This window comes from Lipophrys pholis (genome assembly GCF_963383615.2).
Source record: "Lipophrys pholis genome assembly, chromosome: 22".
NCBI lineage: Eukaryota > Metazoa > Chordata > Actinopteri > Blenniiformes > Blenniidae > Lipophrys > Lipophrys pholis.
Window position 1 is genome coordinate 4,469,710 of NC_137644.1, and position 27,602 is coordinate 4,497,311.

The window sequence follows — 27,602 nt, forward strand, 5'->3', positions numbered from 1 at the left end:
CCACTTTGTGCTCCTTTATGTCAAATCCCTGAGCAAAGTCACTGAACATTCAGAAACCCACCGGCCGAGGCGTAGGCACAGGAAACTGGGAGTGGGAAACAGGAAGCCCGTTGAGTCATCCTCAGGTCGACTCTCAGGTGACACACCGAGACGGAGGGCGGGGCGCAGCTTCCCAGGAGGAGGCTGGCGGGGCGTGAGGAGGCTGGCGGGGCGTGAGGAGGCTGGCGGGTCTCATTCCCGGGGCCGGTACGAGCTGTAGTACCGGGGGTAGAGCGGCGTGTAGTGGGAGGAGTGGCTGTACGGGGTGGAGGCGCCGGAGGTGAGGTAGGAGCTTGAGGGGGCAAGAGCAGAGGAGGAGCCATAGTAGGAGGAGGAGTAGCTGTGGGGGGGGGGTCGGGGAGTAAGAAGAGGAGTAAAGGGAGGACGAGGCAGGAGTGTGTGAGAGCGAGGAGCGAGCCATGCTGGACAGAGGGCGAGTTCGGAGCGACGGGCTCCACGTGGAGCGTCTCAGCCCCTGAAGGGTGGAGCGGTATGGAGAGGAGGGGGTGGAGCCGGGCTGTGTAGGCCTGGTGGTGGGGGCGGTGGGCATTGGGGAGGGGTGGGTCACGGGGGTGTAGTGCCGGGTGAGGCCCGAGCCGCGGGGCACAGCCGGAGAAACATTAACACTGAAACTGTGGGAGTCCACCACAAACGTCCGCACGCCGAGGGTCCACTGAGAGTGAGCCATCCTCAGAGGGGTGGAGGGGGGGGTCTGCATGGAGGGGGCCTCTAGAGAGGGGGGGCTCTCTGGTGCTTGAGAGCCAGCCAGCGAGCTGACGGAGGGTGACGACGGACTGCGAGGGGGCATGTGAGATGTGGGCGAAGTGAGAGCCGAGGCCAGAGCTACAGTATCCGCACTCACCATGGAGGGGCTGAGGGGGGCGGGGGGGGGCGGGCGAGTCGTCCACAAGCACCGACGTGGGACTGGGGAGGCTGGAGGAGGGGAAGCTGCCAGGGGCCATGGCCGACGCGGAGCCTTGGGACAGGCTGGAGGCCAAACCCGAGGCAGAGGAACTTACTTTGGGGGTGCTGGATTTTCCGCGGGTCAGTCTGCCCCCCCTGGTCCGGTGGGTCTGCTCTTGGTCGAAGGCCAGATCCTCCAAACGCTGTGTGAGAGCCAGCTTCTGCTGGATGGCCATCCGCAGGAGGGAGTTCAGAGTTTTCTTCTCGTCCTCGGCCGCCACCAGCTGCCTCTGCATCTCGTCCAGCTGCGTCACGTATTCGTCACACCTGAAACGAATTCAGACCGAATGAAAGTGTTACAGAGGAGCAGAGCAACATGTAGCACGCGTGCAGACGTTTGCACCACCGTTATCATATTTGATCTCTGACCTGGTGGCGAACAAGGCTCGCAGAGAGGAGAAGGTCGCAGCGTCCTCTTTCAGGGCCTTCAGTTCATTCCTCAGCTTCGTCATGGTGCTGGTCACCATGGACTTCTCCGCCTCATACTTACTCTTCAGGTTGGAAAGAGCCACCTCAGCTGTCTGGGTGGAACCACACACACACACACACACACACACACACACACACACACACACACACACACACACACACACACACACACACACACACACACACACACACACACGAACACGCACATGTTGTTCAGTACTGTGATCAGGCCTGTGACACAGAACCAAACCCAAAGTCCAACCTGGTAACTAAAACCACATCTTTACTCTAAATAATCTGTAAAACGTTGTTGAGTCCAACACACGCAAAACATTGAAGGTGTCATATTATCCAGCATTTCAACTCTTCCACTTGGTCTCGTTGTCCAAAAACCTTGTATTTAAAGTTTATTGCTTCTCCTTGATTTTCCTCCATTTGAATATTGGCTCATAGGAGCTGCATTCAGAATCTGCTGTGTCTATGTGAGCTGGACTGGCTCCGCCCACACATGCCCATCTTGGGAAGAGGAGGAAGTACTTCCTCTCGTGGTGCCATGTGCCAGAGCAGAACTGCCTAATGGTGGGAGGAGTCAAAAGGAGGGCCTACCTTGATTTGGATTGGCTAAACCCCCAATGACACTATATAGGGTTTGATTTCTGATTGGCTGGTTGGAGCAACACACTTTTTAAAAAGAGAAGAGTTGTGCTACTCTGGTCAACTGAATCCAAATTAACAGAAGGCAAAATGTTGGTTAATGTCCCCAAATGTTCTGAAAGTTTTCAGGTTTCTCTCTTACATTGTACGAGATCTTTTCACGTGTACAAGAAGACACAAGTTCATTAATCAAGGGCCTTTTTGATTCAGCAGCCCTCAGATCTGAAGATTCCCGGTAAAACCCCTTCCTCTCTGGAGTTCAGTTGAAACCTTCCTTACAGGAAAAGGTTGCTGATATTTCTCAGACGCCTTTGTAGGAACCAGCTGAAGATCATCTGTGGTCCAGTACGAATCGGGAGTTCATAAAGCAGCAGTGGTTAGAAGAGGCTTAAAAGTCCACTGTGCTGGTATATCTACACTTTGAATCCCTCTGGGGGGCTCGTCTTTAAGCCTCACAATCCCCACAGTTGTCCTGTGTCGCTGTGTGCGGGACATGTTCTCACAGGACTATTGACGGGGTTTTCAGTTTGGATTGCCACCGTTGTATTTTGAATGCTTACAAATGGATATATGGACTCATACATGGATGGATGAAGGATTGATGGACAGATCAACGGATCCACAAAGGGGTGTGTCACTCCTGAGAAACAAAAGTCTGAATGTGACCATCATTCATCTCCTGTGTTGATTAATGTCTTCTGCTCTAATGAAGAATCGTCCACGTAACAGTGCAGGTATGTAACGTTGCAGGTGCAGTTCCACGAGCAAAGCCTTGAGCCTCAACCCCCCCCCCCCCCCCCCCCCCCCCGGGCTATCCCAGTGTGCAAAGAGCCTAAAACCAACACACTGACCTGCTTGTTGGCCTTCAGCACGATTCTCAGGGTGGCGATCTGCTCTCTCTTGGTGCTGAGCAGAGACTTCAGCTTGAGGATCTCCTCCATGCAGCTCTCCTTGTCCTTGTCCAGCAGCGGAGCCAGCTCTCGGGCTGCGGCCCTCTGTCTGGACAGCTGCAGCGAGCGGTCCACCGCCCGCTGGAGGTGTTTCACCTGGTGGAGGAACCACAGGAGCCACAGGGTGAGAAGAAGCCCCTGCTCGGGGCAGGTGGAGAGCGGTGACAGCCGTACCTGATCTCTGACGATGGCGTTGAGGTTGTAGATGTTCATGGGCTCCCGGCGCAGCTCTCCGGCAGGCTCCATGGCGGGGGACGAGGACGATGAGGACGATGAAGAGGCACTGATGCTGGGCGAGCGGCTGGGAGGCGTGCAGGGCAGAAGGCTCTGCTCAGACGGGACCTGGAGAGCCTCCCTGTCCGCCTCCTTCCCCTCGCCCCCTGCCCCCCCGGAGAGGGGCTCTTTGGACGGAGACTTCGAGGGGCTCCGCGACTCCCCCGGAGTGGAGGCGGTGGACGTGACGGCCGCCAGCCGCCGGGCCAGGCGGGGCGTGAGCAGAACTTTGCTGTTGTCCGAGGACATGGCTTTGAGACTGGCGCTGAGGCCTCGGAGCCCCCGGCCCTGTCTGGAACCGAAACAGGAAGAAGATATGAACTCAAACAGAAGAACCTGCCTCCAAACCTTTCTCCCGTCCTCCAGGTTAGCTTTCGGTTGAGCACCAAACTTATTCTACAGAGGAAGTCTTGCTGAATTATTATAGTTTTTGATTTCTATGTTTTAAATCTGAATCCTCCTGTTTACTAAGTTAACGTGGAGTTTATTGTGTCTGAAGATGTGAGAGTGAAGCGCTGGTCTCAAGTGTCGCTGGTACCTGTAGTAGTCCAGCATGACTCGGTTGGGGGTCTCGTTGTTGCACAGGCAGACGTGGTGGTAGAGCTGAGCCAGCTCCTCGCTCAGGGTCACCAGCTCGTCCTGAGCGGCGTTCAGCGCCCCCTGCCGTTCACTGGCTGCTGACTGAGCCGCCTGCAGCTCCACCTCCAGAGTGGAGATCTGAGAGGAGAGCAACATCGTTACCTTCACCAACGAAGTTGCCTGAGAAGGTTCTGTTTTTGTCTGCATGTATTTATCTATTTATTGGTCAGTATGTATGTATGGGTTTTACCAACTTTTCACAAAAACTTCTAACCTGAATTGCATGAAATTTTCAGGAATGATTTGTCATCATCCGAGGACGAATCGGTTAGATTTTGGGATGTTAGCAGCTCAGCGTTTCTGATTAAATCCTAAGAAATTGTGACAGAATTTCCATGCAAAGCGGACGAGAGAGGCACCTCATGGAGGAGATCAAACGAGATCCGCGTCTGTTGCCATGGAGACACTCCCTACTCAGTGTTTCACACAGTGATGTCGCTACCAGACAGGCTTGTTAGCATCGATATGAGCTAACGGCTAACATGCTAGCAATACTAACTCGGTTCCACAAATGAATGTGGCGTTCGCGAACATCTGCGCTCTACTGAGTGTAGCTCTAGTTTTAAATGTCTCCTGCTTTCTGAGAACAGCCGGGTCAGTACGGAGGGATTACCTTCTCCTTTCCCTCCTTGCAGCTCCTTTCCAAAGACGCCGTCTGTCTCTCCAGCTTGTGGACCAGACTGTTCCTCCGGGGCTTCTCCTCCGTCGCTGCGTCTCCACACTGAGCCAGCTTCTCTCGGAGGGCCTTCAACTCCGCCTTCAGCTCCACCACCTCCGTCACGGCCACGCGGTATTTGCACTGCAGGATCTCCAGACCTGGAGTCTGGTATGAAAAGACCTGACTGATGTTCAGCGTGTCGCTCCTGTTTTCCTCTGTGTCTCCTTCCTCCCCGGCCTCCTCTAGGTCCCTGTCCAGCTCCACGAGGGTCTGGGAGTCCAGCGGGGCGGACCCGGCGCCGGTCCGGGCCTGCTGACTGATCCTGCGGTTCAGTCGGCGCAGGGCGGCGACCTTCTGGCTGAGGTGGAGAACGTTCTCGTGCTGCTCCGTCAGGGCGCCTTGGGTGTGTTGGAGCTGAGTCTGAGACTCCTGCAGGCTGGTCAGCAGAGCTGCGTTCTCACGCTCCACCTGGAAGACAAATGATTTCACTCAAGAGTTCATTCATTCACACCCTCGGGGGCTGCGGCCACATGAGACACTCTGCCTCCGTTAGCAGCGTCTCCAAGAGACACGAAGAGGAGACCTGGAGAAAGACAACCTGCTGTGACGTTGTGTAGGTCTCAGGAGTGACGTAGTAAATCTCCACTGCTGAGACTTGACCTACCGACCACACGTCTCCTTCAGTTCTATTTAACAGCTGCTACCCCACCCTCCTCCATCGTCTGAAAGCAGGGCTGGACGATATGTTGAATGGTCTCGACGTATCGAGCCTTGTTCTCTGTGCCATTCTGAAAATGACTATCGGGAATATTCAAGTTTCACACTATAGCTTTTATTAAATTGCCGGCAGCAGCCGACAGGCTGTCAGAGACAAAACGAGCGCACCTGAAGACATCCGGTCCTCTCATTGTGAATGTTTAGAGCGGATTCCTCTCTGCTGCGTGTGTGTGTGTGGTTTCATTAAGAAAACAGCTCTAACTAGTGGAACAACATAAAAAATGCCATTGTTTTGACTGAGAAAACACAGAAAAGTTTTGTGCTTCTGCCGTTGCCATGGAAATGGACATCGTTGTCAGAACGTTGCTATACAAATGTGTCAAAGGGGCTGAATTCTGAAGGACGGGAAACTATCTGCTGAATCAGTCTGATGACTTCCGTCCTCTCAGCTTCTGGAAACGTCACCAGAATCTAATCTTCTGACGGATTTGAAAACTTTAACTTTTACTAGTATTTCTCAACAATACGGCTGAGAGACACGAGGCCTGACCTCTGGACTCACCATCACCAGCTGCTGCTTCAGCTTCTGAATCTCCGGCATGTTCATCTCGCTGTACAGGTCCGAGGTGGCCCCTCCCTCAGGCTTCCGTCCCGACGCTCCATACTCTCCGTTGGTCCTGGATGCCGCCGCCGCCGCCGCTGCCGCCGCCACACCACCCAGCAGGTGACCGTTACACCTGAAGAAGAACCTGAGATTCAGGAGCAGAGCTTTTTACCAACAACTGCAGCAGCAGCTCGTCCTCGTCCACCGTTGGACTTGTTTTCCACTGTGATGGTGAGACGAAGCACAGCCCGTTTGTCTCACGAAAACCCTTCTCAGCATGTTTCACTGGAACCGTGTGAACATGAGAGGAAGTTCCTTTAAGTTCACACCATCACAAGTCGGGTCCAGTGTTGCCACAGTAACTTTGAAAAAGTAATCTGATTACCGATTACTAGTTACTCCTTTAAAAAGAAACTTAGTTACTTTACCAATGATTTGCCCGGTTTCGACTGCACAAAACCGGACTGAACTGGTTCGATTTTGAGGAGCCGTCTGCTGATTGGTCAGTGATTTATGACACGCCCACAATATTTAAATATCTCGGCTGTATGAGTCCCCAGAGAGCAGGACTAGGTCTGAGTCCGTGACGTGACGTGACGTGACGTGACGTGACGTGACGTGACGTGACGTGACGTGACGTGACGTGACGTGACGCGATGATCAGACTCAGACCATGTCCCACATCCGAGCTCCAGTCTCCATCCTCGCATCACGTCAGCCACTTTCTCCGAACCAAAAAATAAATTAATAAATATTAACGCGGAGTATATCTACAACAACAACAGAGGAGTCATACGGGCCGGGTCTGGGCCCGCCCTCGATGACATGATTGTTGTGACGTCACATGTCTGCTCACCATCCCGCCTACATTTGAACCGTACATTGAACCGTACATTGAACCGTACATTGAACCGTACATTGAACCGTACAGTGAACTGTACATTGAACCGTACATTGAACCGTACATTGAACCGTACATTGAACCGTACATTGAACCGTACAGTGAACTGTACATTGAACCGTACATTGAACCGTACATTGAACCGTACATTGAACCGTACGCTCTGCGGTGGAAACGCGCAACATTTGGGTCTGAATGCGCTTTGCCGTACTGTCCTGTTCCATCCAGACACATTCGGTGCAGTGGAAATGGGGCTTAATGCTGAGTGTGTTCATCACATCACAGGTAGAAACACAAAACACACAGGTGTGTTAATACGACCAGAAATACAAGTCAGTGGATGAATGTTTGCTCTTCCCTTCTGTTTTGTCCCGATCACATTAGAGTAGAGAGTCATTTCATTGGATATTCATGAAATATTGCTCTCATATCAAATAACTCTCATATTGAAAAGGTACATTTCAAGGTGTGTGCGTGTGTGTGTGTGTGTGTGTGTGTGTGTGTGTGTGTGTGTGTGTGTGTGTGTGTGTGTGTGTGTGTGTGTGTGTGTGTGTGTGTGTGTGTGTGTGTGTGTGTGTGTGTGTGAGAGAGAGAGAAAGAGACGGGTGGAGCTCAGATGAAAGCTGCAGTGGTGCAGCCTGCGATGCTAAAAACAGCTCGCCGACCGGGTGACCGAGGGGAGACTCGCTTACACCTCCATGACGTCACAGCCAATGAGACGCTTACATGACTGCTGTCACCTGACCTGCCTCCCCCTCTGGGTCTACCTCCCCCTCTAGGTCTATGGGTCTACCTCCCCTCTGGGTCTACCTCCCCCTCTGGGTCTATGGGTCTACCTCCCCTCTAGGTCTACCTCTCCTCTGGGTCTACCTCCCCTCTGGGTCTACCTCCCCCTCTGGGTCTACGGGTCTACCTCTCCTCTGGGTCTACCTCCCCTCTCGGTCTACCTCCCCTCTGGGTCTACCTCCCCCTCTGGGTCTATGGGTCTACCTCTCCTCTGGGTCTACCTCCTCTCTGGGTCTACCTCCCCCTCTGGGTCTACGGGTCTACCTCTCCTCTGGGTCTACCTCCCCTCTGGGTCTACCTCCCCTCTGAGTCTACCTCTCCTCTCGGTCTACCTCCCCTCTGGGTCTACCTCCCCTCTGGGTCTACCTCCCCCTCTGGGTCTACGGGTCTACCTCTCCTCTGGGTCTACCTCCCCTCTGGGTCTACCTCCCCTCTCGGTCTACCTCCCCCTCTGGGTCTACGGTTCTACCTCCCCTCTGGGTCTACCTCCCCTCTGAGTCTACCTCTCCTCTCGATCTACCTCCCCTCTGGGTCTACCTCCCCCTCTGGGTCTACGGGTCTACCTCTCCTCTGGGTCTACCTCCCCTCTGGGTCTACCTCCCCTCTGAGTCTACCTCTCCTCTCGGTCTACCTCCCCTCTGGGTCTACCTCCCCTCTGGGTCTACCTCCCCCTCTGGGTCTACGGGTCTACCTCTCCTCTGGGTCTACCTCCCCTCTGGGTCTACCTCCCCTCTCGGTCTACCTCCCCCTCTGGGTCTACGGTTCTACCTCCCCTCTGGGTCTACCTCCCCTCTCGGTCTACCTCCCCTCTGGGTCTACGGTTCTACCTCCACTCTGGGTCTACCTCCCCTCTGAGTCTACCTCTCCTCTCGGTCTACCTCCCCTCTGGGTCTACCTCCCCCTCTGGGTCTACGGGTCTACCTCTCCTCTCGGTCTACCTCCCCCTCTGGGTCTACGGTTCTACCTCCCCTCTGGGTCTACCTCTCCTCTCGGTCTACCTCCCCCTCTGGGTCTACGGTTCTACCTCCCCTCTGGGTCTGCCTCCCCTCTCGGTCTACCTCCCCTCTGGGTCTACGGTTCTACCTCCCCTCTGGGTCTACCTCCCCTCTGAGTTCATTCATGAAATATTGCTCTCATATAAAATAACTCATATTGTGTGTGTGTGTGTGTGTGTGTGTGTGTGTGTGTGTGTGTGTGTGTGTGTGTGTGTGTTCTCCACCTGGGATCCTCGACGCTGGGCGACAGCAGCGTGGTGGGGGTGCCGGTGCCGCTGGGCGGGGCGGAGGGGAACATGAGGTGCGCGCTGCCGGTGAAGGCCACGTCGCACATGCTGAGGTGGAGCAGCAGCTCCCGACGGAGGAGGCTCTTCTGCTCCCGCTGGCTCTTCAGCGACTCCAGCGCCTCCTCCAGCTGAGCGTCAGAGATCTCCTTCAGGCGCACCGCATCCTGCAGCTGCACGTTCAGTACCTCCGTCTCCTCCTCCAGCACCTTGATCTCATGCTTCAGGCCTTCGTACTCCACCTGCACAGAGAAGCACCCGTCAGCCACAACATTATGACACCGGCCCCTCTGTGGCTGAGCTCACTCGCTCTGCTCCACATCGTCCACAACAAAGACGCTCAATAAGCCACATGAGGACCAACATGAAGGGAAAATGTTCCTTCAACACTGTAAACCTGCAATGAAGACATGATTCAATAAGCTTCAGAGACGTTTGATACACGGAAAGACGTCCTCTGGATACTTCCAGAGGACGTTCTCCGTGAAAAGAATGGAACTTATCTGTCCGTCTTTCCTGGACATTCCATGAATCTCTTGTCTGGATGTCAATGAAAATAAAAAGAGCAACTCCACTGGGAATCGAACCCAAACGTCCTTAGTGACAGGCGAGACTTAATCCACTACACCACCAGTGTGACACAGAGATTCTTACAGTTCATATATTACTCTCTCTCTCTCTGTCTCTCTGTCTCTGTCTGTCTGTCTGTCTGTCTGTCTGTCTCTCACTCTCTCTCTCTCTCTCTCTCTCTCTCTCTCTCTCTCTCTCTCTCTCTCTCTCTCTCTCTCTCTCTCTCTCTCTCTCTCTCACTCTCACTCTCACTCTCTCTCTCTCTCTCTGTCTCTCTCTCTCTCTCTCTCCACCTAAATGAAATGTCTCGTAGATTTCTATATTATTTTCACTTTTTAGTCAATACTACAACTTCAATGTCAGAAGTGTGAGAACACAGCTGATGGGGTGAAATAGCTTCTTAAACACTCCCTTTATTATTATTATTATTATTATTATTGTTATTATTATTATTATTATTATTATTATTATTATTATTATTATTATTATTATTATATTTATTATTATTATTATTATTATATTTAACCAGGAAAGTAAAAGTAAAACTACTGGCATTGTCCTGGGAAACGAAACAAACTGAAGCTTCACACTTTCAGAATGTGTTGATTTGAAGACGTTCTCGGCAGGACGAGACAGGAAGTACCTGGTTCTGCTTGAGCGTGGACACTAGTTTCTGCAGGGAGATGTTCTCCTCCTCCAGCTCGCTGTAGTCCTGGAGCAGGCGCGCCTCCCTGAACTTGTACTCCCGGACCTCCTCCCTCATGCGGCTCCGCTGCAGCTCCAGCATCTCGTTACTCTGCTGAGACAGAGGGGGACGCCTGCTGCTCTCATTCTGCCGGGGGGGGGGGGGCTGGCGGGATGTGAGTGTTGCGGTGCGGCGTACCTCCCGGAGCTCCTGCAGCAGCGTGCTCAGGTGCTCGTTGTCGGCCCGGGCGCTGGAGGCGCCGGCCCGGCTGTGCTTCAGCTCCGACTGCAGCTCCAGCAGGCGGCCCATGTAGTAGGCCTCTTTGGAGGCGGACTCCTGCAGCAGCGTCTCCTCGTTGGTCTCCCCGTCCTGGGCCACCTTGCGCTGGGTGGAGTAGGCCTGGCCGAAGGCCTGCAACAGCAGAGGACAGAGGCTGACCTCCACCCAAACACATTTCATCCTGCTGCTGTGGTTCAGACCCGACAGTCGGGTCACACCGAGAACCACACACACCAAACACACACTCATAAAAATCGAAACGTGGACTTGAATAATTCTCTGACATGACGTCCAGACGAACGTTTCAGAAATCAAAGATGGTTTCTTATCCGCCTTCAAACTGTATTTCTACTGCAGTTCTTGTTGCTTCAACAAAACTTAAAAGCTCCAAGTAACAGCTGATGACATTTTATTTTTAAGGGTCTGGGAGGATTATAATCCATGAAATGATGAGATTATCCCCACATGAACCTTACAGGTCCTGATCAGCTTCATGATATCAGGGAAACCTTCAATCTTCCCACTAAATAGCAACAAAATCCTCATTGATTGACTGAATATTTCAACATATCAACGTATTTCATTTCTTCACGTGGTTCTAAGACCAAAGAGCTGCGACTTGTCGAGTCCTGAGTTTGGAACCTAATCGGTCATTTTCTTTATTCATGAAGACATTTTCAGTTTCACCTTGTTCAAAGAAATTATTGGAAAAAAACGCTGTATTTTTGTTTGTTATAAAGCAACCTCAACATTTAGCTGGAAATAACAATAATTTACACTTTGACTTCAATCGAGTTTCCTTAAAAATCTTGGACTTGGTAGTTTTATTTTGACAGTTACCGTAATAACAATCCAGCTTGGTAGTTTAATTTTGACAGTCACCGTAATAACAATCCAACTTGGTGGTTTTATTTTGACAGTCACCATAATAACAATCCAACTTGGTAGTTTTATTTTGACAGTCACCAAAATAACAATCCAACTTGGTGGTTTTATTTTGACAGTCACCAAAATAACAATCCAACTTGGTAGTTTTATTTTGACAGTCACCACAATAACAATCCAACTTGGTCATCTGTCCACTAGAATGTCCATGTGTGTGTGTGTGTGTGTGTGTGTGTGTGTGTGTGTGTGTGTGTGTGTGTGTGTGTGTGTGTGTGTGTGTGTGTGTAAACGACCTTGTTTTCAGTGTTTCTGTCATTTACCTGGAAACAATCATTTTCCAAAGATTGCCTTGTAAACGCGAAACTTTTTGAAACTAAAACTCAAAAACAAACAGTTTTCAAACGGCTCCAGACCGACACAACTTTATCGGTCTTTGATACGAACAGACGAGCGGCACTGCGGTAAGAAAACAAAGAGAGTTTTCTCTTCTTCAGCTCGTCATGTGAGGATTCATCTCCGCCCAACACCAACAGGCGCCACAGACAAGCTGGAGGAGGTGAAAACCGCGGCGCTGCCACACATCATGAGCGCCGCCATTAATCTGTTCATGGTCGACCTGCAGTGGACGGGCCACGCACAACATGTCAACAAACCTGCCCCGTAACATGGACGCCAGCAGCTCGCCGGTGAAATACGACTCTCAGACACACACACACACACACACACACACACACACACACACACACACACACACACACACACACACACACACACACACACACACTCAGCTGCCATACATCATCCAGAGGACTCGACGTTACAGGAAAGTGGCTGCAGCCTGTTACACAGCAAATTCATCACAATAACACTAAATAATTGCTCCCTGAGGACACACACACACACACACACACACACACACACACACACGCACACACACACACACACACTGCTCCCTGAGGGGATTAGACTTTGTCAGGATTAAGTGTAGAAAACAGATTTACAGTCGCAGTGAAAACATCTTGATGCAGAAACATTTTCTAATCCTTTCTCACATTTTAGTAACAGCAGTAACGACTTTTTAACTTTAATCATAGCACTTGGGGCTCTGTTGGTAGAGCGGTCGTCTCTCAATCAGCAGGTTGCAAGTTCAATTCCCCATCTCGCCCTGCCCTTGTGTCGACACGTCCTTGAGCCTCAGACTGCTCCCAGCGGATGGACTCGTCCACAAAACCGCAACCCTGGACAACTTGTCCATGAGGTTCTGGACATCTCGTCCACGACTAACTTTTTCAGCATTATTGATTTGGAGGATTTGGATTTCAAAGTATATTATTTTGACATATTTGGAAGGATTATTAACTACATTTGACACAAAAACGTACAATATATACTTCATTATGAAGCAGTTTTCATTGCATATCACAGTAGATATATATTTATACAAATGTACAAGTCTACAGTAATCACAGTAAATGTATCAGTAATACACAGTATGCCTAGACGTTGGGCAGGCCACCACGAAGGTTGTGGTTGATGCCGCTCAAGAAACCGGAGAGTGTTTTCCTGCGAGGCTTATGGTCGCCCACCAAGGTGTACCAACGCGTCTGGAGCTCTGGAGACCTTCTTCCCTCGCTTCACAGAGCTTCCAACTGAGCTTTTTCATCCAAAGATATTCCTAAAAATGTATTTACATGCACTTGTTCAATTTGTTTACCATTAAGTGAATGGTAAACAAAGAGACACAAAGCCATACGATGCTATACTAAATATATTTGGACACATACTACAAAAATAAAAAATTGTTAAGTCAAAACTGCCTCGTTGTACAATGATAACATTGTACAAGATTTATTTTCTCAAAGAAATTCTGAAATCCATGGGTGTGTGTGTGTGTGTGTGTGTGTGTGTGTGTGTGTGTGTGTGTGTGTGTGTGTGTGTGTGTGTGTGTGTGTGTGTGTGTGTGTGTGTGTGTGTGTGTGTGTGTGTGTGTGTGTGTGTGTGTGTGTGTGTGTGTGTGTGTGTGAAATCCTCTGACTTTACAAGGGCAATACCTCCATTTCAAAATGGCAGGTCTTTATATAACATCTGTGGCTGTCGTTTGACTTCTGGATTTGCATTAAGTCTTACCTTATAATTTAATAAATTAGAATTACATTGTTTTAGTAATAGTGTCATATTTCCTTCCTATGCTAATGAACAGAATGTGTTAAAATAGACTCCACTCCTACAGATGGATAAACGTTGGCTTCGATCTCTCCAGTGACTCAGCGTTATAGGAGAGGAAATATGGTGGAGGACCACAGTGAGAGTACAGCCTCAGCCTGAGCCGGAGGACCAGACGGACTCAAGGGAAGACGTGAAGAGGCCTCGTCCAGCCCATAGTACAACCTGTAGGGACACCCTGCAGGTGCACCGTACAGATACAACCTGTAGGCACAACCTGCAGGTACAACATCTTGGTACAACCTGTCGGCACACACTGCAGGTACAACATCTAGGTACAACCTGTAGGGACACCCTGCAGGTACAACATCTTGGTACAACCTGTAGGAACACCGCGCAGGTACACCGTACAGGTACAACCTGTAGGCTCACCCTGCAGGTACACCGTACAGGTACACTGATATTCCCTCTGCAGCACTGTCTCCAGGTACAGTCTCCGCTGTGGACAGTGAACAGGATGTCCTGTCATCAGCAGGATTTATTGTCCATGTCAGGCGATGTGTACACCTGGAAGTCCAACATGTACAGTGTGACTGTCGTGGAGCTGACATTGTGTCTGGACACACTAAAGGCTGTTGTATGCTTGATGCACAGGCGCGATGTGCAGAATCAGCATGAGAGAATGTGTGTGCCATTTATACTACATGTGGCTCCCGCTCCCAAACTGCAGGGGGCAGTGCATCGCAAACACACTGCCACCGCAGTGTTAAATTAGAGCAGAAGAGGTAGACTTCTTCTCTTCGACCCCAGCAGGTGATGCTGAGAGTGGAGCGGATCATGCAACCATTGTTTCAAATTAAATTTTCCCCCTGTTGAAGTCTGACCCTGAAGCAAATCGGCATCTATGAATCAAATCTTGTGTTTTCAGTGTGGATGTGCAGCTTTATGCTTTTTGTGTTTTATAAAACCAAGTCTTCATTCCTCCTCCTCTTCAGCTACGCCTTTTTTCCCCACACGTCTATAGTCAGAAAAATTTAAAAGAGCACGGAGCGGTGGCATCTGCGTGAACAGGGCTGCAGCCATGCGGAGCTCGCGGTGCGTCGAGCATAAAACGGCCTTAACTGTTTCAAACATGGAGACTCCTCACATCAAGGCTTGGCAGTCTAATCCAGGAACGATTGAACACGACACCACTATGCTGGCCATATACCTGGTTCTCAGTACTGCCCCCTGGAGGTTCCTAGGTTTTCTACAGAACACTTGGTTCTCAGTGCTGCCCCCTGGAGGTTTTCCACCAGTAGTTTTCAGCTCTCAGGCTCCTCTCATGAGGAACCAGCTCCCAGTTTCAGTTATGCAGGCTGACGCAGTCTCTACTTTGAAGGTTGGACTGAAGACTTTTCTGTTTATTAAAGCTTCAGTGAAGCTGCTTCAGGACCCTGGAACATTTTCTTGTCCAGCTGCTGGAGGTTTAGACTGCTGGAGGTCCTACACACACACACCTTCACTACACCTACACTTTCTCACTTGATGCATGTCACTAATACACACTGAACAAAAATATAAATGCAACACTTTTGTTTTTGCTCCCATATTTCATGAGCTGAACTCAAGGATGTAAGACTTTGTCTATGTATGCAAAAGGTCTATTTCTCTGCCAAACAATGAAAGACAACAGCTCGTGCACACAGACACGTTACAGTCAGAAGTGGAGATACAGGCACCGGACTCGTTGGTGAATCTGGACATTCCTGAGCGACGGCGTTCTTCGGCTCTGATGATTCAGGGGATTCTTCTTCAAAGTGGAGTTTCCGTGTCGCCTTCTGTTCGATGGCGCCGATGGAGAACGGGGCGCGGCGGCGAGGGGTCTAACCGATGGTGACGCCGAACCCACACTGGAACTTGTTCTTGCGGTGGTTGAGGACGGAGGAGAGGACGAGCAAGAGCGGCAGCAGCTTCTTCTCTAACGTATATATAAACACATTATGTATACTGTATACATAATAATATGTATATTCTGTGATAAACTGGTGTCCTGTCCAAGGTATATCCCGCCCTCTCTCTCTCTCTCTCTCTCTCTCTCTCTCTCTCTCTCTCTCTCTCTCGCTGTTCATGTGTGATTGTTGGTTTTTCTACATTGTGACCATTCGATCTATAATGAAGCTGACCGTCTCTCTATGAAGGAGGATTGAATGGGTGACGTGTTGATGAGACAATGTGGTGGTTAATGAGCCAACGGTGACTTCATCCCGTCTCCGAGTGCCAACAGCAGCTCTGTCCTACTGTCCCACACACACCACATTCCTCCCGTTCACCAGAGACACTTCAATTTGTCCTCTACGCTGATCTGCTCCGTCCATGACTCCATCACCTCAGACTTCTCCGTCAGCACACCCGACAGGCAGGAGCAGGCTTTTTCTTCCTGTTTATGGTGCTGAGCCGGAGTGACATAGAGAAGTTCACGCTTCAAAATGTACTGGACTGGATTCTCTTCTGAAACTATCCTGAAATACTTTGACTGTGAGGACAGACAGGAGCTTCTTTCAGTATTTGAAGGAGATTGTTTCTGGTAAATGAGGCAGACTTGAAAGTGTAATTTAAGCCAGCACAGTCGCCCATCTACACTCTGTTCTTTCTACATTATGCTGTTTCCGTTTCCATTGCATGGAGGAGTGTGACCACAATGACAAAGCACGATCACTGTGAGAAACAATGACAGGGCCGTACTCTGACCAAACACTCCCACCATAAGGCTTACGAGAAGGAACGCCGCAAATTAAATCAGAAAGGTGTCTCTCATTTCTCAATTACTGCAGGAGACTTAGAATGTTTACAATAACTGATTCTCCGTTAAAATGTGCTTAAAACTCCATTTTGGATTTAAAGCAGAAAGGGTTAGAAGCTCAGTGGTTCCACCAATGAAAGATTTCCCTACAAAGACCTTGGTTAACCTACAGCTTTATCCCCGGTGGTTGTTGGTCGGGCTGCACCGATACCGATACCAGTACCAGGTATCAGCACGGAGTACTCGTGAAAACTTCCAGTACAACCCAGCGAGTACTACGTGACGTCATGCGTTCCAGGTGTGGTCATATTTCAATGCGTCACGTCATCTCGAGGTCTTGTTTGGACGTTCATATGACATCCAGACAGGACGTCCATGCAACTGTCCAGAAAACTTTCATTCTGGCTTCCATGAAGACTTCTGGGGGTCTGGAAATGATGTCGCTCAGTGGGTCACTGAGGTTGAAGCAGTAACTGGACCGTCTCCATTCTGGAGGTGTCCACACTCTCAGACCTGCTGCTTGGGGTCAATTCCTGCAGTCAGTTATGAGGATCTCCTGTTTGTCCCACCACTGACAAACACTCTTCCTGTTTATTTGAATGTGTTATCTGATTTCTCTGCAACCCCCTGAAGGGATCCCTGTGTCACTCCCTCCACATCAGCTGTTTCCTGTGAGAACAGCCTGGAGATCGATAAGAACCCCTCGGGCCTGTGAGAGGAAAGTCTTCTTCAATCTGGACAAAGACAGCAGCAGAGAATGAAGGGAAGTCAGGAGGAGGGAGGGGCGAGGAAGAACACTGAGGCAGAGGTATCTGTTAGAAGAGGCTTTAGTTGAGTTTGTAATCTTCAGTGTGACTGTTTTTGTTCTGATGCTCCTCTGTTTAGTCTCTTATGGTGTCTTTGATCCTTCCTTCATTTGCTGGTTGGCATCCTCTTTTCACAAATCAAGGAAGGATCTTCTCATTTCACCTTCCCTGTGTGCCGTTACCCTGTCATGGTGGGAAGCTTGCATGCCTTAATGGGGGTGAGCTTTACTGGCAGTGGCTTAAGGTCCTGGCAGGTCCGACCAAGCCAGGCAGATGATGGTGGAAGGGACAGGCTAAAAACAGCACCTGGTCCTCCAGGTTAGGAGGTAGGGCCTGGGCTAACAACCTAATCTCAGAAAACAATAAGTTGTTCCACAGAACACAGAAACCCTGGGTCCAACAGTAAGCTCAAGCCAAACCAATGACTGTGACGACTCTGGATACCTCAGGAAGCCTACCTGGAGTTTGAATCTGAGTTTTTCTGGGGCAGTCTGGGACACAGACTGTCTGCACCATGTTCAAAACCTCAAAACCGGCTCAGGTCATCAAGTAACTGTAGAACTACAGTTACCAAAGTCGCCTTGAGGTGGACTCCAACTGGAGGGACTGAAGAGGGAGGTCTATCATGGGGCAAAGCACAAGCCAAAGCTCAGAACAGGGTTGAGTGGCCAAGTATTATTGGGGCTTCATGTTTCCAACGGCATGAAGAGCTTGAGTGAGTGAGTGATTCTCATTTCACAGGGGAAAATAATGAGGTTTACTTCTGGACTGAGCCTTAATTTGTAGTTGTAGTGTATTTTCTCTGGGGTGTTGGCTGTGGCAAGAAATGTGGACGTGTGGTCTCTCTCACGGTCCAGGTCTTGGGAGGACGCCCATCAAGTTGTTCTGATGTTCTGCTTCGGCCCAGGACCTGCTGCACTGGGGGCCTGCTAACACCCTTCCTCGTTTGGCCAACTGGACAGGTCAGAACAAAACTTGTCCAGAATCGCAGTCTGTTCAGCAACTTTAGACAGAATCTTATTAAACCATGTCCAATGTGTTTGTTCGGCACTGCTTGGGTTCTCTCCTCTACACCGTAACAAAGCTGACAGTTTATCACCCCAAACATGTTCAGATGTGTCGGACAACGAGACGAGACCGTGAAACCCTGAACGGGGGAACTGGCCTGAAGCGAACAGTTAACCACTGAAGCTACACCGATGGCTGGCCTTGATAGCTGGACGAGAGCGCAGTGGCTGTCCTACAGCAGGAGATGGAGCTGAACGTAATGCAGTGGAGGCGATGGCGATGTTGGCAGGGGTTATCATGAATAACATTTAACTTCACCTAAAAAGTGTTTCTCTATCTGAACAGGTCTTAATAAACATTTATTTTAGACAAACAAGCAACCGAGACAGCTTGGTGTAGTTTAACTTTGCCAGTTTTGCAAACAATTCTATTATCGATTCCATTGGGTGTGAATGACATCATCACGCACGTGCGTTGTGACGTCATTCACCAGTACAGCCAGCAGGGAACATGGCGGCCAAGCAGCACGAACCCTCCAAAGTTTGGGTCCATTTCAGGAAGAAAGGACAACAGCAGGACAACTCACAATACTTGTGAAGTGGATGTTTCATCTAAGGGAGGAAACACGACCAACATGCAGAAACATTTGCGAACGGCAGCGACAACTTTGAATGAATGTCGTGTTTTCGTTCGTCTCCAGCGTGAATCTCAACCCAGCAGCAGCAGGTTTGTAAGGTCATGTTACTTCTACACAAAACCTGTTAGTTCTTTTTTCTTTTTTTTGTCAAAATGAGAAACAGTAAAGACCTGAATCATGAAGCAGATTTAAAAATAGAATCAGACGCGTAAAAATCTTATAAATTCCTTGTTTGTTTGCGCCTTTACTGGCAGAAGTTACTCTTTACTCTAGACTTCAATTCATTATGTCGACGGACTAACTGCAGATGAATACCAGAGTGAGATTAAGAGACACAAAATGAACACGTATCCCAAACACACAGTAAAATAAAGTTCAAGATGAGCATGGGAGGATTGTTCATTGTTGTTTTTGCCCGTCATGAATTGAAAGTGGGATGTTGATGCAGTTGAGTGGATTGAAGTAATCAGAGTAAAAATTAAAAGATCTTCAAGAACACCGACTTGTTCTGCGCTGAGTTCTCGATGAGCTGAATAGGAGGACTGACAAAGTTACAACAGATAAGAGCAGCAGGCTTGTTGAGTCCGTTTAATGTGTATTGAATATAAACTGTTTACGACAATTCAGACCTTCAGTGACCGAAACCTCAGTGTGTGTGTGTGTGTGTGTGTGTGTGTGTGTGTGTGTGTGTGTGTGTGTGTGTGTGTGTGTGTGTGTGTGTGTGTGTGTGTGTGTGTGTGTGTGTGTGTGTGTGTGTATGCGAGCGCAGGACAAATAAATATTGCCACTCCCCTCCATTATCCCTCCATCATCCCTGTTTTTCAGAAAAGTGTGCAGCTGCTGCCCAAATCTCTCTTTCTGTCTCTCGCTCTCTTTCACTATTTCTCTCTCTCTCTCTTTTTCACGGCTCACTTTCAGGTGAAATGAGGATTTAGAGAGAGGATGATGATGGTGAGAGGAGGAAGACAGGAGAGTCGGTGAGTGTTAGAAGTGATGATGTTTAATACGACTCCCTGGGAGCTGCTCCTTCTTTTTTTTTCCCTCATCCCATCTTTCCAGCTTTTCCTTGTTGACGTCAGCTGGTCTCCTTCACACGACCTTTTCTTGTCGGCCACTCAGGCAACAGGACAAACAGTGATTCTCCCGCCATGAGACACGAGCTGCTGGGACGGCGACTTCAGCTCATCACGCCATGACGGACACCACAAGTATTCAAATGTAATTTTTTCATGTTTTAGACCATGTTTCCACAGAACAATCTGCATATATTGTACGGTAATCAAGTGAAGCCAGCTGCATGGTAATCTCTGCTTTACTAACTTGTTCCCTTGCAATCCTACACGGATCGTATCGTGATATGATATGTGTAGGACATCACACACGTAACTGAACGCCATCTGGTGACTCCAGGAAATTGTGTTCACCTTTATAAAATTGACCTTTAACAGAGACACACTCAGGAAGCCGTCGTTAAAGAATTGCTTCTCTTCTTCTTTGTTCTGAACTGTAGCTCTTGTGATCGTCCATTTTGAATTGTAGTTTGCATCACACCTCTCTCTCCCTCTCGCTCCCTCTCTCTCTCTCTCTCTCTCTCTCTCTCTCTCTCTCTCACACACACACACACACACACACACACACAGAGTTGTGACCACCTGAATCCAACACACTGTGTGAAAACACAACAATGTCTTCAGCCTACAGTGGAAAATGGTCGAAAATACTAGAATGCGGTTAAAATGTCAAGAATTTCAATTTCTTCAAAAACAAACAAGTGAGATTGCAGAATGCAGGATTCTATATTGTAACCGGTGGTGTAGTGCAGAGTATCCGCAGGTACGCGGTTGTATACCCGCTTATTGTTCACTCAGCTGATTCCCTGTTTCCTCCTCGTGTGATGGAGCTTCACTCTCAAGAGAATTGATCAACCTTGAACTTCAAGCATCTGGTCAGAGAAGTCGAACAACTCGCTTGTCGGTCTTTAGGAACACTGTGAGAAAACCTGCTCTGTCCAAGGCCACAGGAGGGCGCTGTTGCTTGTTCTTGTAATGAAACCACACATACGCGTGTGCTGAGAACAATATGCTATGAATAATAATGTTTTATAATAATACTACTTAATAATACACATTGGAGAGAACCTGATATTCGTATGGACAGATGATGATTTGGCTCCTATTTGAGGAGAATCTCAACTATACCAACATGGACGATAAAACTAGACTAAGAACTGGGAGTCAGGGCCGCCATGGGGGCCGCCATGTTTGTTTACATGAGCAGAATAGCTATTGACCACAGCGGAGGTGTGCATGCACAGTGGCGGCGTTCCATCGCCTCCGGCTGTCTCTGCAGGGGGGAAATCACGACCGTAAAAGGACAACAGGGTTTCTGGTCCTGAGGAGGACAGCAGGGTTTTTGTCTCCACAGCAAAGATAATGTTGCAGTCACACCAGTGCAGCTGAGAAGAATGAGAAACCACCAACCCTGGGCTCAGGGCCCGTCCACACGGGAACGCCGTTTCACGTAAACGCATCGTTTTCGGCCGATCATCCACACGGGGCAGCGTTTTAGGAGCCTAAAAACAGTTTTTGTTGGGAAAGTGTTAAAACACTGGGTCAGCTTTAAGGTGAGGACGCCAAAGACGCACATCTGAAGAAAATTATGATGTCATCCCCGCCAAACCCCCCCACCGCGCTCCGCAAAGTCACCTAATAACCACAACACTGGCGGACTACAGGTAGAGACTCTATTTGTGGGTATTAATTTGTTTGTGATGAATAAATCCGGCTTAGAAAATAAACTGATTTTCATTTTATGTCATTTGTTGTTTGTGAGAGAGAGAGAGTTCAGTTGTAAGTCCACATGTGTTCGATGCGGCTCTCTGTAGTACCGCGGTCATCTTTGTGGCTCCAGGTCTCTGGCCGGTCCCCCCTGGTCCAGGAAGTCCTGGTTACAGTAACTCCTTTGAGCTGAGCTGAAATCAATGAGACAGACTGGTGCTGGGCTCATCAGCAGCAGGCTGCTTTCAGGAGGAAGCTCCTGCTGATCGCTGACATTATTACATTCAGTCTGCTCGACGTCCATCCACGTCATCACTGCTGGAAGACAAATTCTGTCTTCCTGGACTTCCCTTTATGTTTTTGGAAGAACGTGGTTGTAGGTGGTACGTCTCTTCATTTTAGTTCATTCCAGAATCGATTCCAGAGTCAACGTGTCTCCAGTTTTCAGTGGCAGTTTAAAATGTGAGAGCTCTTCGGTAGTTTCCTGAGGACTGGCTGAAGGTGAAAGTCAACGACTGAAAGATCCAGATTGAAAGAAATGATTTGTTTCTTCCCTTTATGGATTTATTCACTGTTTTCTGACCGAGAGGTTGTGAACTCATCTTTTATCAGCTGCAGTCAAACTATTGAACTTTCTCATTTATATAATTACAATTTAACCTACAAGACGAAAGTATCTTTGAAAGACTGTTAAAGTTAAGATTTTTAAAAAAAAGTTTTTCACTACAGTCACCAGAGAGTCATTATAGAGTAGGGATGGGGTCGATCCGATCCAGTATCGGCATCGGGTTCCGATACCAACGTAGTTCCGATACCAACGTAATTCACGAATAGTCTGTATTTCCCTGCTGCTGCTCTGCTCGCTGGCTGCAAACTGTGGACTGGATTTCCTGAACGGAGGCGGGTCTCAATGAGACGAGGAGTAATGAGTCAGCAAATCCATTCCACAGTTTGCAGCCAGCGAGCAGGCTAGCGTAGCAGCACTGTGGCTATCCAACTTTTCATGACAACATGTCGCTGTTTGGACGTATTTTAAACCCCACAAAGCAACAAAGCAACACAGCAACGTGGATGTTTGCAAAGCAACACAGCTTTGAAAAGTCAGGTGCCACTCTGCCGCCAGACGTCATCGTTTTAAAACGCCAGCTCGCCGAGGAGAACAGCGCTGACCGCGGCATCAAAACAATGAAAAGCAGCTCCTCCAGGCTGTCAGCAGGCGATTCACACCTCTGTGAAGCCGCGTCCTACTCCGCGCTAAACTCCCTGAAAATAGTCCCAATCATTTGTGCTGTGTTGCTAAAGAATTTCCCCAGGGATTAATAAAGTGATTCTGAGGTTTTAAAGAGATAACAAGTTTATCATGAGATGATGACGTCACGTAGACCCCCCACATTGTCCAAATGGAACAAAAATAGTTTGTCCTGCTTCCTTTCCTGACCTCATACTAACCTCAAGGTGCCTTTTGGGAGAACACATGCATACATTAGTACATTTCATACTTGCCTGTAGAGAGGAGTTTATTACAGCCTCATTTAAAATCATCAATAATGATAAAAATAGAGATATTGAAGCAAACAGCTCTGGTATTGGAATAGTATCGGTATCGTGTTGCTCTCACGACTTCGTTCATTAAGCCACCAGGTATGAAAAAATTATGTTTTACTAGTTAATCATGGGATTTATATGAACTACTCAACTACTGAATTAAGGAATCATACTTTCCTTTCAAATCTAAAATGAGTTTTGTATTTGCAGAGAATGGAAGCAGAAACATGGATGTAGTTCAGTCGGTCCACATTTAAATTTAGCTCCTTCCATGAATGATTCACTCAAATATACATTGGACACATGTGAGCGCCGCTGGAATCAAACCGTCTCATGAACTCGTAAGCACCACAGCGTGGTTATAAAACCGAAACAAGATGAGGCAGGCTGGATGTGAGAGTCAGGCACACCGAGGGACATGAAAAGGTTTTAAAAAGCAGATAAAACCTGCTAGATTGTATGATTGTGGTATTTCTCTTTTCTATTTGTCTCATCTAAGTGAGAACATACACATTTGATTTTAACTGTTGGACTGAGACTGAGTAAAAATAATCTATATTAAAATTATATATATTCAATGTGCGGTTTTGGGACATTTTCAGATTTGGATGAACTTATATCTGAAGAATTAACATTATTGGACTCAAATGAGTAGAAACAATAAAAAGGAGCAGGTTTTGCTTGTAAGTGTGACAATCTTCCGGTTAAACAAGTAAGAATAACCTCAAATCAAACACATATAAGGCTCAAAAAAATCCTGTGTGTCACAATACTTGGATGCTTTTGGACTTTATGGATTTTTGTGAAGTAATTTTCTGAATAACGTCATTAAAAATGCCAAAGGGCACCTCTCCTCTGCCTCCTCTCTCAGTAACCTCACTGTGTACACTGAGCACCTGGAAAAACAACAAATCCTCCAGGATACAGCTTCTGGGTACATTCTCTAATCTGGATGTTAGGGGAGGAAGATGTTCTATAATCTAAAACTTAATAAAGAGTTCTTAAAAAAACGTCCTTCAAATGGACAATTCCTCTTTAAGAGTTTTCACTTTATTCAGTTACTTTCAGCACCTTGGTCAAGTTCAATCAATTTGCTTAGCTTACTTTATTAATACTGTCTGCATAAATGAGGTGAAAGCATGCACACACACACACACACACACACACACACACACACACACACACACACACACATGCACACACACACAGTGACCTTCTGGATGGCACTGCGCTGTCAGCTTCATTTTCAGACCGCGTCTGCATTACCGTAAACAAACTGCTATTATCATATAAAATCCTTTCACACTGGACCAGAGAAATATTGGTTGAGATCAATAAACGTTGAGGCCATGTAGGATGCGTTCTATCCTCCACCGGACTGCACTGCCTTTCTCCCCCAACAAGCAGGACCAAGGCGCCATCAGAGATGGAGCTCCTCGGACCTGCTAAAGGGAACAACCAGGACGCTGCAAAGACTTCTCCGGGATCACAACGCTTCAACGGCGTCTTCTTCGTTTCACAACGCAGCCAACCACAGTTAGCACGCAGCCGCTAACTGTAAACAGAAGCCACCCGCTTCTCTGGTCTGGGCAACAACCAGCTCCTTCGCCAAAGACACTGAAGACGTGGTAACTACTGGGCTTTCACATGAGATGATTAGTGAAACATGATGCTGTGTATAGAACTGTTTAACTTTAATGAAGATGTGTTCATTCTATTATAGTGATGGAGTTCTATTGATAATGATATCAGGAGTAGTTATCAACCTGTAAACCAACGTTAGCTCTGCCACACACACACACACACACACACACACACACACACACACACACACACACACACACACACACCACAGCGTCTGCATGTTAATCTTTGCTTTACTAACTTGTTAACTCACAATCCTACGCATTTCACATCAAAGACAACATCACACACGTAACTGAACCCCGTCTGACGACTCCAGATGTTTCACAAAGCAAATTACATTCACATCAACTCATTTTATAAATGTTCCTTTAGCAGAGACACACAGGAAGCAACGCTAAAGACTGGCTTCTATGCTCCTTTGTTCTCCGAGCGCACAGTCATGAGCTGAGGTGGCCATCTTGCTTCTCTTGTAATCACCCATATCTTGTGATCCACCATTTTTAATGTAGTTCAATGACACATCTCACACACACACACACACACACACACACACACACACACACACACACACACACACACACACACACCAAGCTGTGTTAGTTAGAATCCGTGTGTTTCGTTTGTTTTCGTTGTTAATAAATATAATTTTTGGAATCGTACTTGCTGTTTTATTAATTAAATGTCGACTTCTTCTGTGTGAAGAACTCCAAAATCCTTCAAGCTTCACTGTTCACTGTGAATTCCAAAATTCCAAATTGATTGTTTAGTATATCTTATGAGACTGATATGACAGAATTGGCCATCATTTCCTGTTAAACAAGTGGTGCTCCATTTTATCTTATGCACAACAGATTTTTAATAAAATAATAAATTACTTTCTTTGATGATTATTAATAATTATCAGCAGCCAAACTGCCAAAACCCAAGATTATTGGTGAACCGTCTGTGGTAAGAAATCCCTACACTACATATACACTGCATGTGTATTTAAACCAGTTAAGAGCATAGCCTGGGAGTCACAGCACTGCCAATACCATTTTACAGTCAAAGTTCTCCATCATAAATGTCACACATACAGCTGATGAAAGAAATACCCGGTGGTCACCAGGTGGCAACCAGGTGGTAACCAGGTGGTCACCAGGTGGCAACCATGTGGTAACTAGGTGGTGATCAGGTGGTAACCAATCGGTAACCAGGTGGTGATCAGGTGGCAACCATGTGGTAACTAAGTGGTAACCAGGTGGTAACCAGGTGGCAACCATATGGTAACTAGGTGGTAACCAGGTGGTAACCAGGTGGCAACCATGTGGTAACCAGGTGGTGATCAGGTGGTGATCAGGTGGTAACCAAGCGGTAACCAGGTGGTGATCAGGTGGTATCCAGGTGGTAACCAGGTGGTAATGTGGCAACATGGTGGCATAGTGACTCTTTTACACTGTGGAAGGTGGTAACATAACGTAGTAACTTGGTAATGGAGTAATGTAGTAATGCAGTAACATGGTAATGTAGTGCCATGGTAGTATGGTAACACAGTAATGGAGTGACACGGTAACGTGGTACCATAATAATGTGACATTGTAATAGGTAATGGAATGTGGTAACGCAGTAATCTGGTAACGTAATGTGGTAATGCAGTAAGGTGATAATGCAGTAACATGGTAATGCATTAACATGGTAATGCAGTAACGCAGTAACACGACGTTGTGACAGCCAGAAGATAGCTATGGAATGTAGAAGCATTTCATGTGGAAACATTGATTTTTACAAAGCTTGCACGCATCACTTTTTCTTCGATGACGAGGAGATCAGATGACTGTGTGAAATGAAAGGACTCATACACACACACACACACACACACACACACACACACACACACACACACACACACACACACACACACACACAAGCAGAGTGAACCATCACTTGAGGCAAACATGCTTTAAAAAGTTAATAAAACTAAGTGAATGTTTGACTCAATGCTTTTAGTTTGTTGTTATTGTCTCCTCCCAGCTGTATTTGTATCATATTTAAATATAACTCCCTTTCCCATCTCCCATTCACAATTGATTTATTTATTTGTTTGTGTATTTATTCCCTTTAGTAAAAACTGTATTAACTGTGACCATGCTGTGGACTCCAGTGGTTCATGCAATGGCCTATAAAGGGTTAAAGAGTGCAGGTGCCACGTGCAGTGTCCAGATTCCTTGACTTTACAGCAGCTGATAAACACCTGGAGCAGCAGGACGTCCCATCAGCACCAACTGTCCACATCACCATGAAAAGTTTAAACCTTCAGAAAAGTCCAGTCATTTGTTTACATTCTACCTTCTTCACTTCAATTAAAACTTTTTCAGTAATCCACTACTTTCAGTGATGTCAAGTAATCACAGATTTGGACACACAGATTCGAATTCCCTATAAAAAAAAGCTTGGCGTGTGTGTGTGTGTGTGTGTGTGTGTGTGTGTGTGTGTGTGTGTGTGTGTGTGTGTGTGTGTGTGTGTGTGTGTGTGTGTGTGTGTGTGTGTGTGTGTGTGTGTGTGTGTGTGTGTGTGTGTGTGTGTATTCCATTGTTCCAGCAGGTGCAGCATCACTTCGTCACCGTGAAGCAAATTAAAGGACTAAACATTCTCTGGGTACTAAATCGTTTCGTTACTTCCCACACACTGCGTTACTTTGGCCCATGCACGTTACTCGTCCCACAGTTTGTTACTTTAATCGTTACTTGCTCCACGGTGCGTTACTCTGCTCGTTACTCGCCCCACAGTGCGGTACTTTGCCCGTTACTTTCCTCACGCCGCGTTACTCTGCTCGTTACTCGCCCCACAGTGCGCTACTTTGCCCGTTACTTTCCTCACGCCGCGTTACTCTGCTCGTCTCTCGCCCCACCTCCTGCAGCTGCTCCAGCTCCATCCTCAGCGCCTCCTG

The 27,602-nt window shown here is 47.9% G+C and overlaps 1 protein-coding gene across 1 annotated transcript; it reads right to left on the reverse strand.

The window, feature by feature from the left end:
* Positions 1 to 231: 231 nt before the first annotated feature.
* LOC308127297 (protein bicaudal D homolog 1-like) lies at positions 232 to 27,602 on the reverse strand (the record flags this gene model as incomplete). Its single annotated transcript, XM_080492249.1, is given in 13 exon segments — positions 232 to 390; positions 392 to 923; positions 925 to 1,269; positions 1,372 to 1,519; positions 2,933 to 3,131; positions 3,210 to 3,600; positions 3,847 to 4,025; positions 4,561 to 5,073; positions 5,885 to 6,071; positions 8,833 to 9,134; positions 10,106 to 10,261; positions 10,346 to 10,558; positions 27,543 to 27,602. Coding segments are annotated over 13 exon segments (3,369 nt in total). The 5' UTR covers positions 27,588 to 27,602.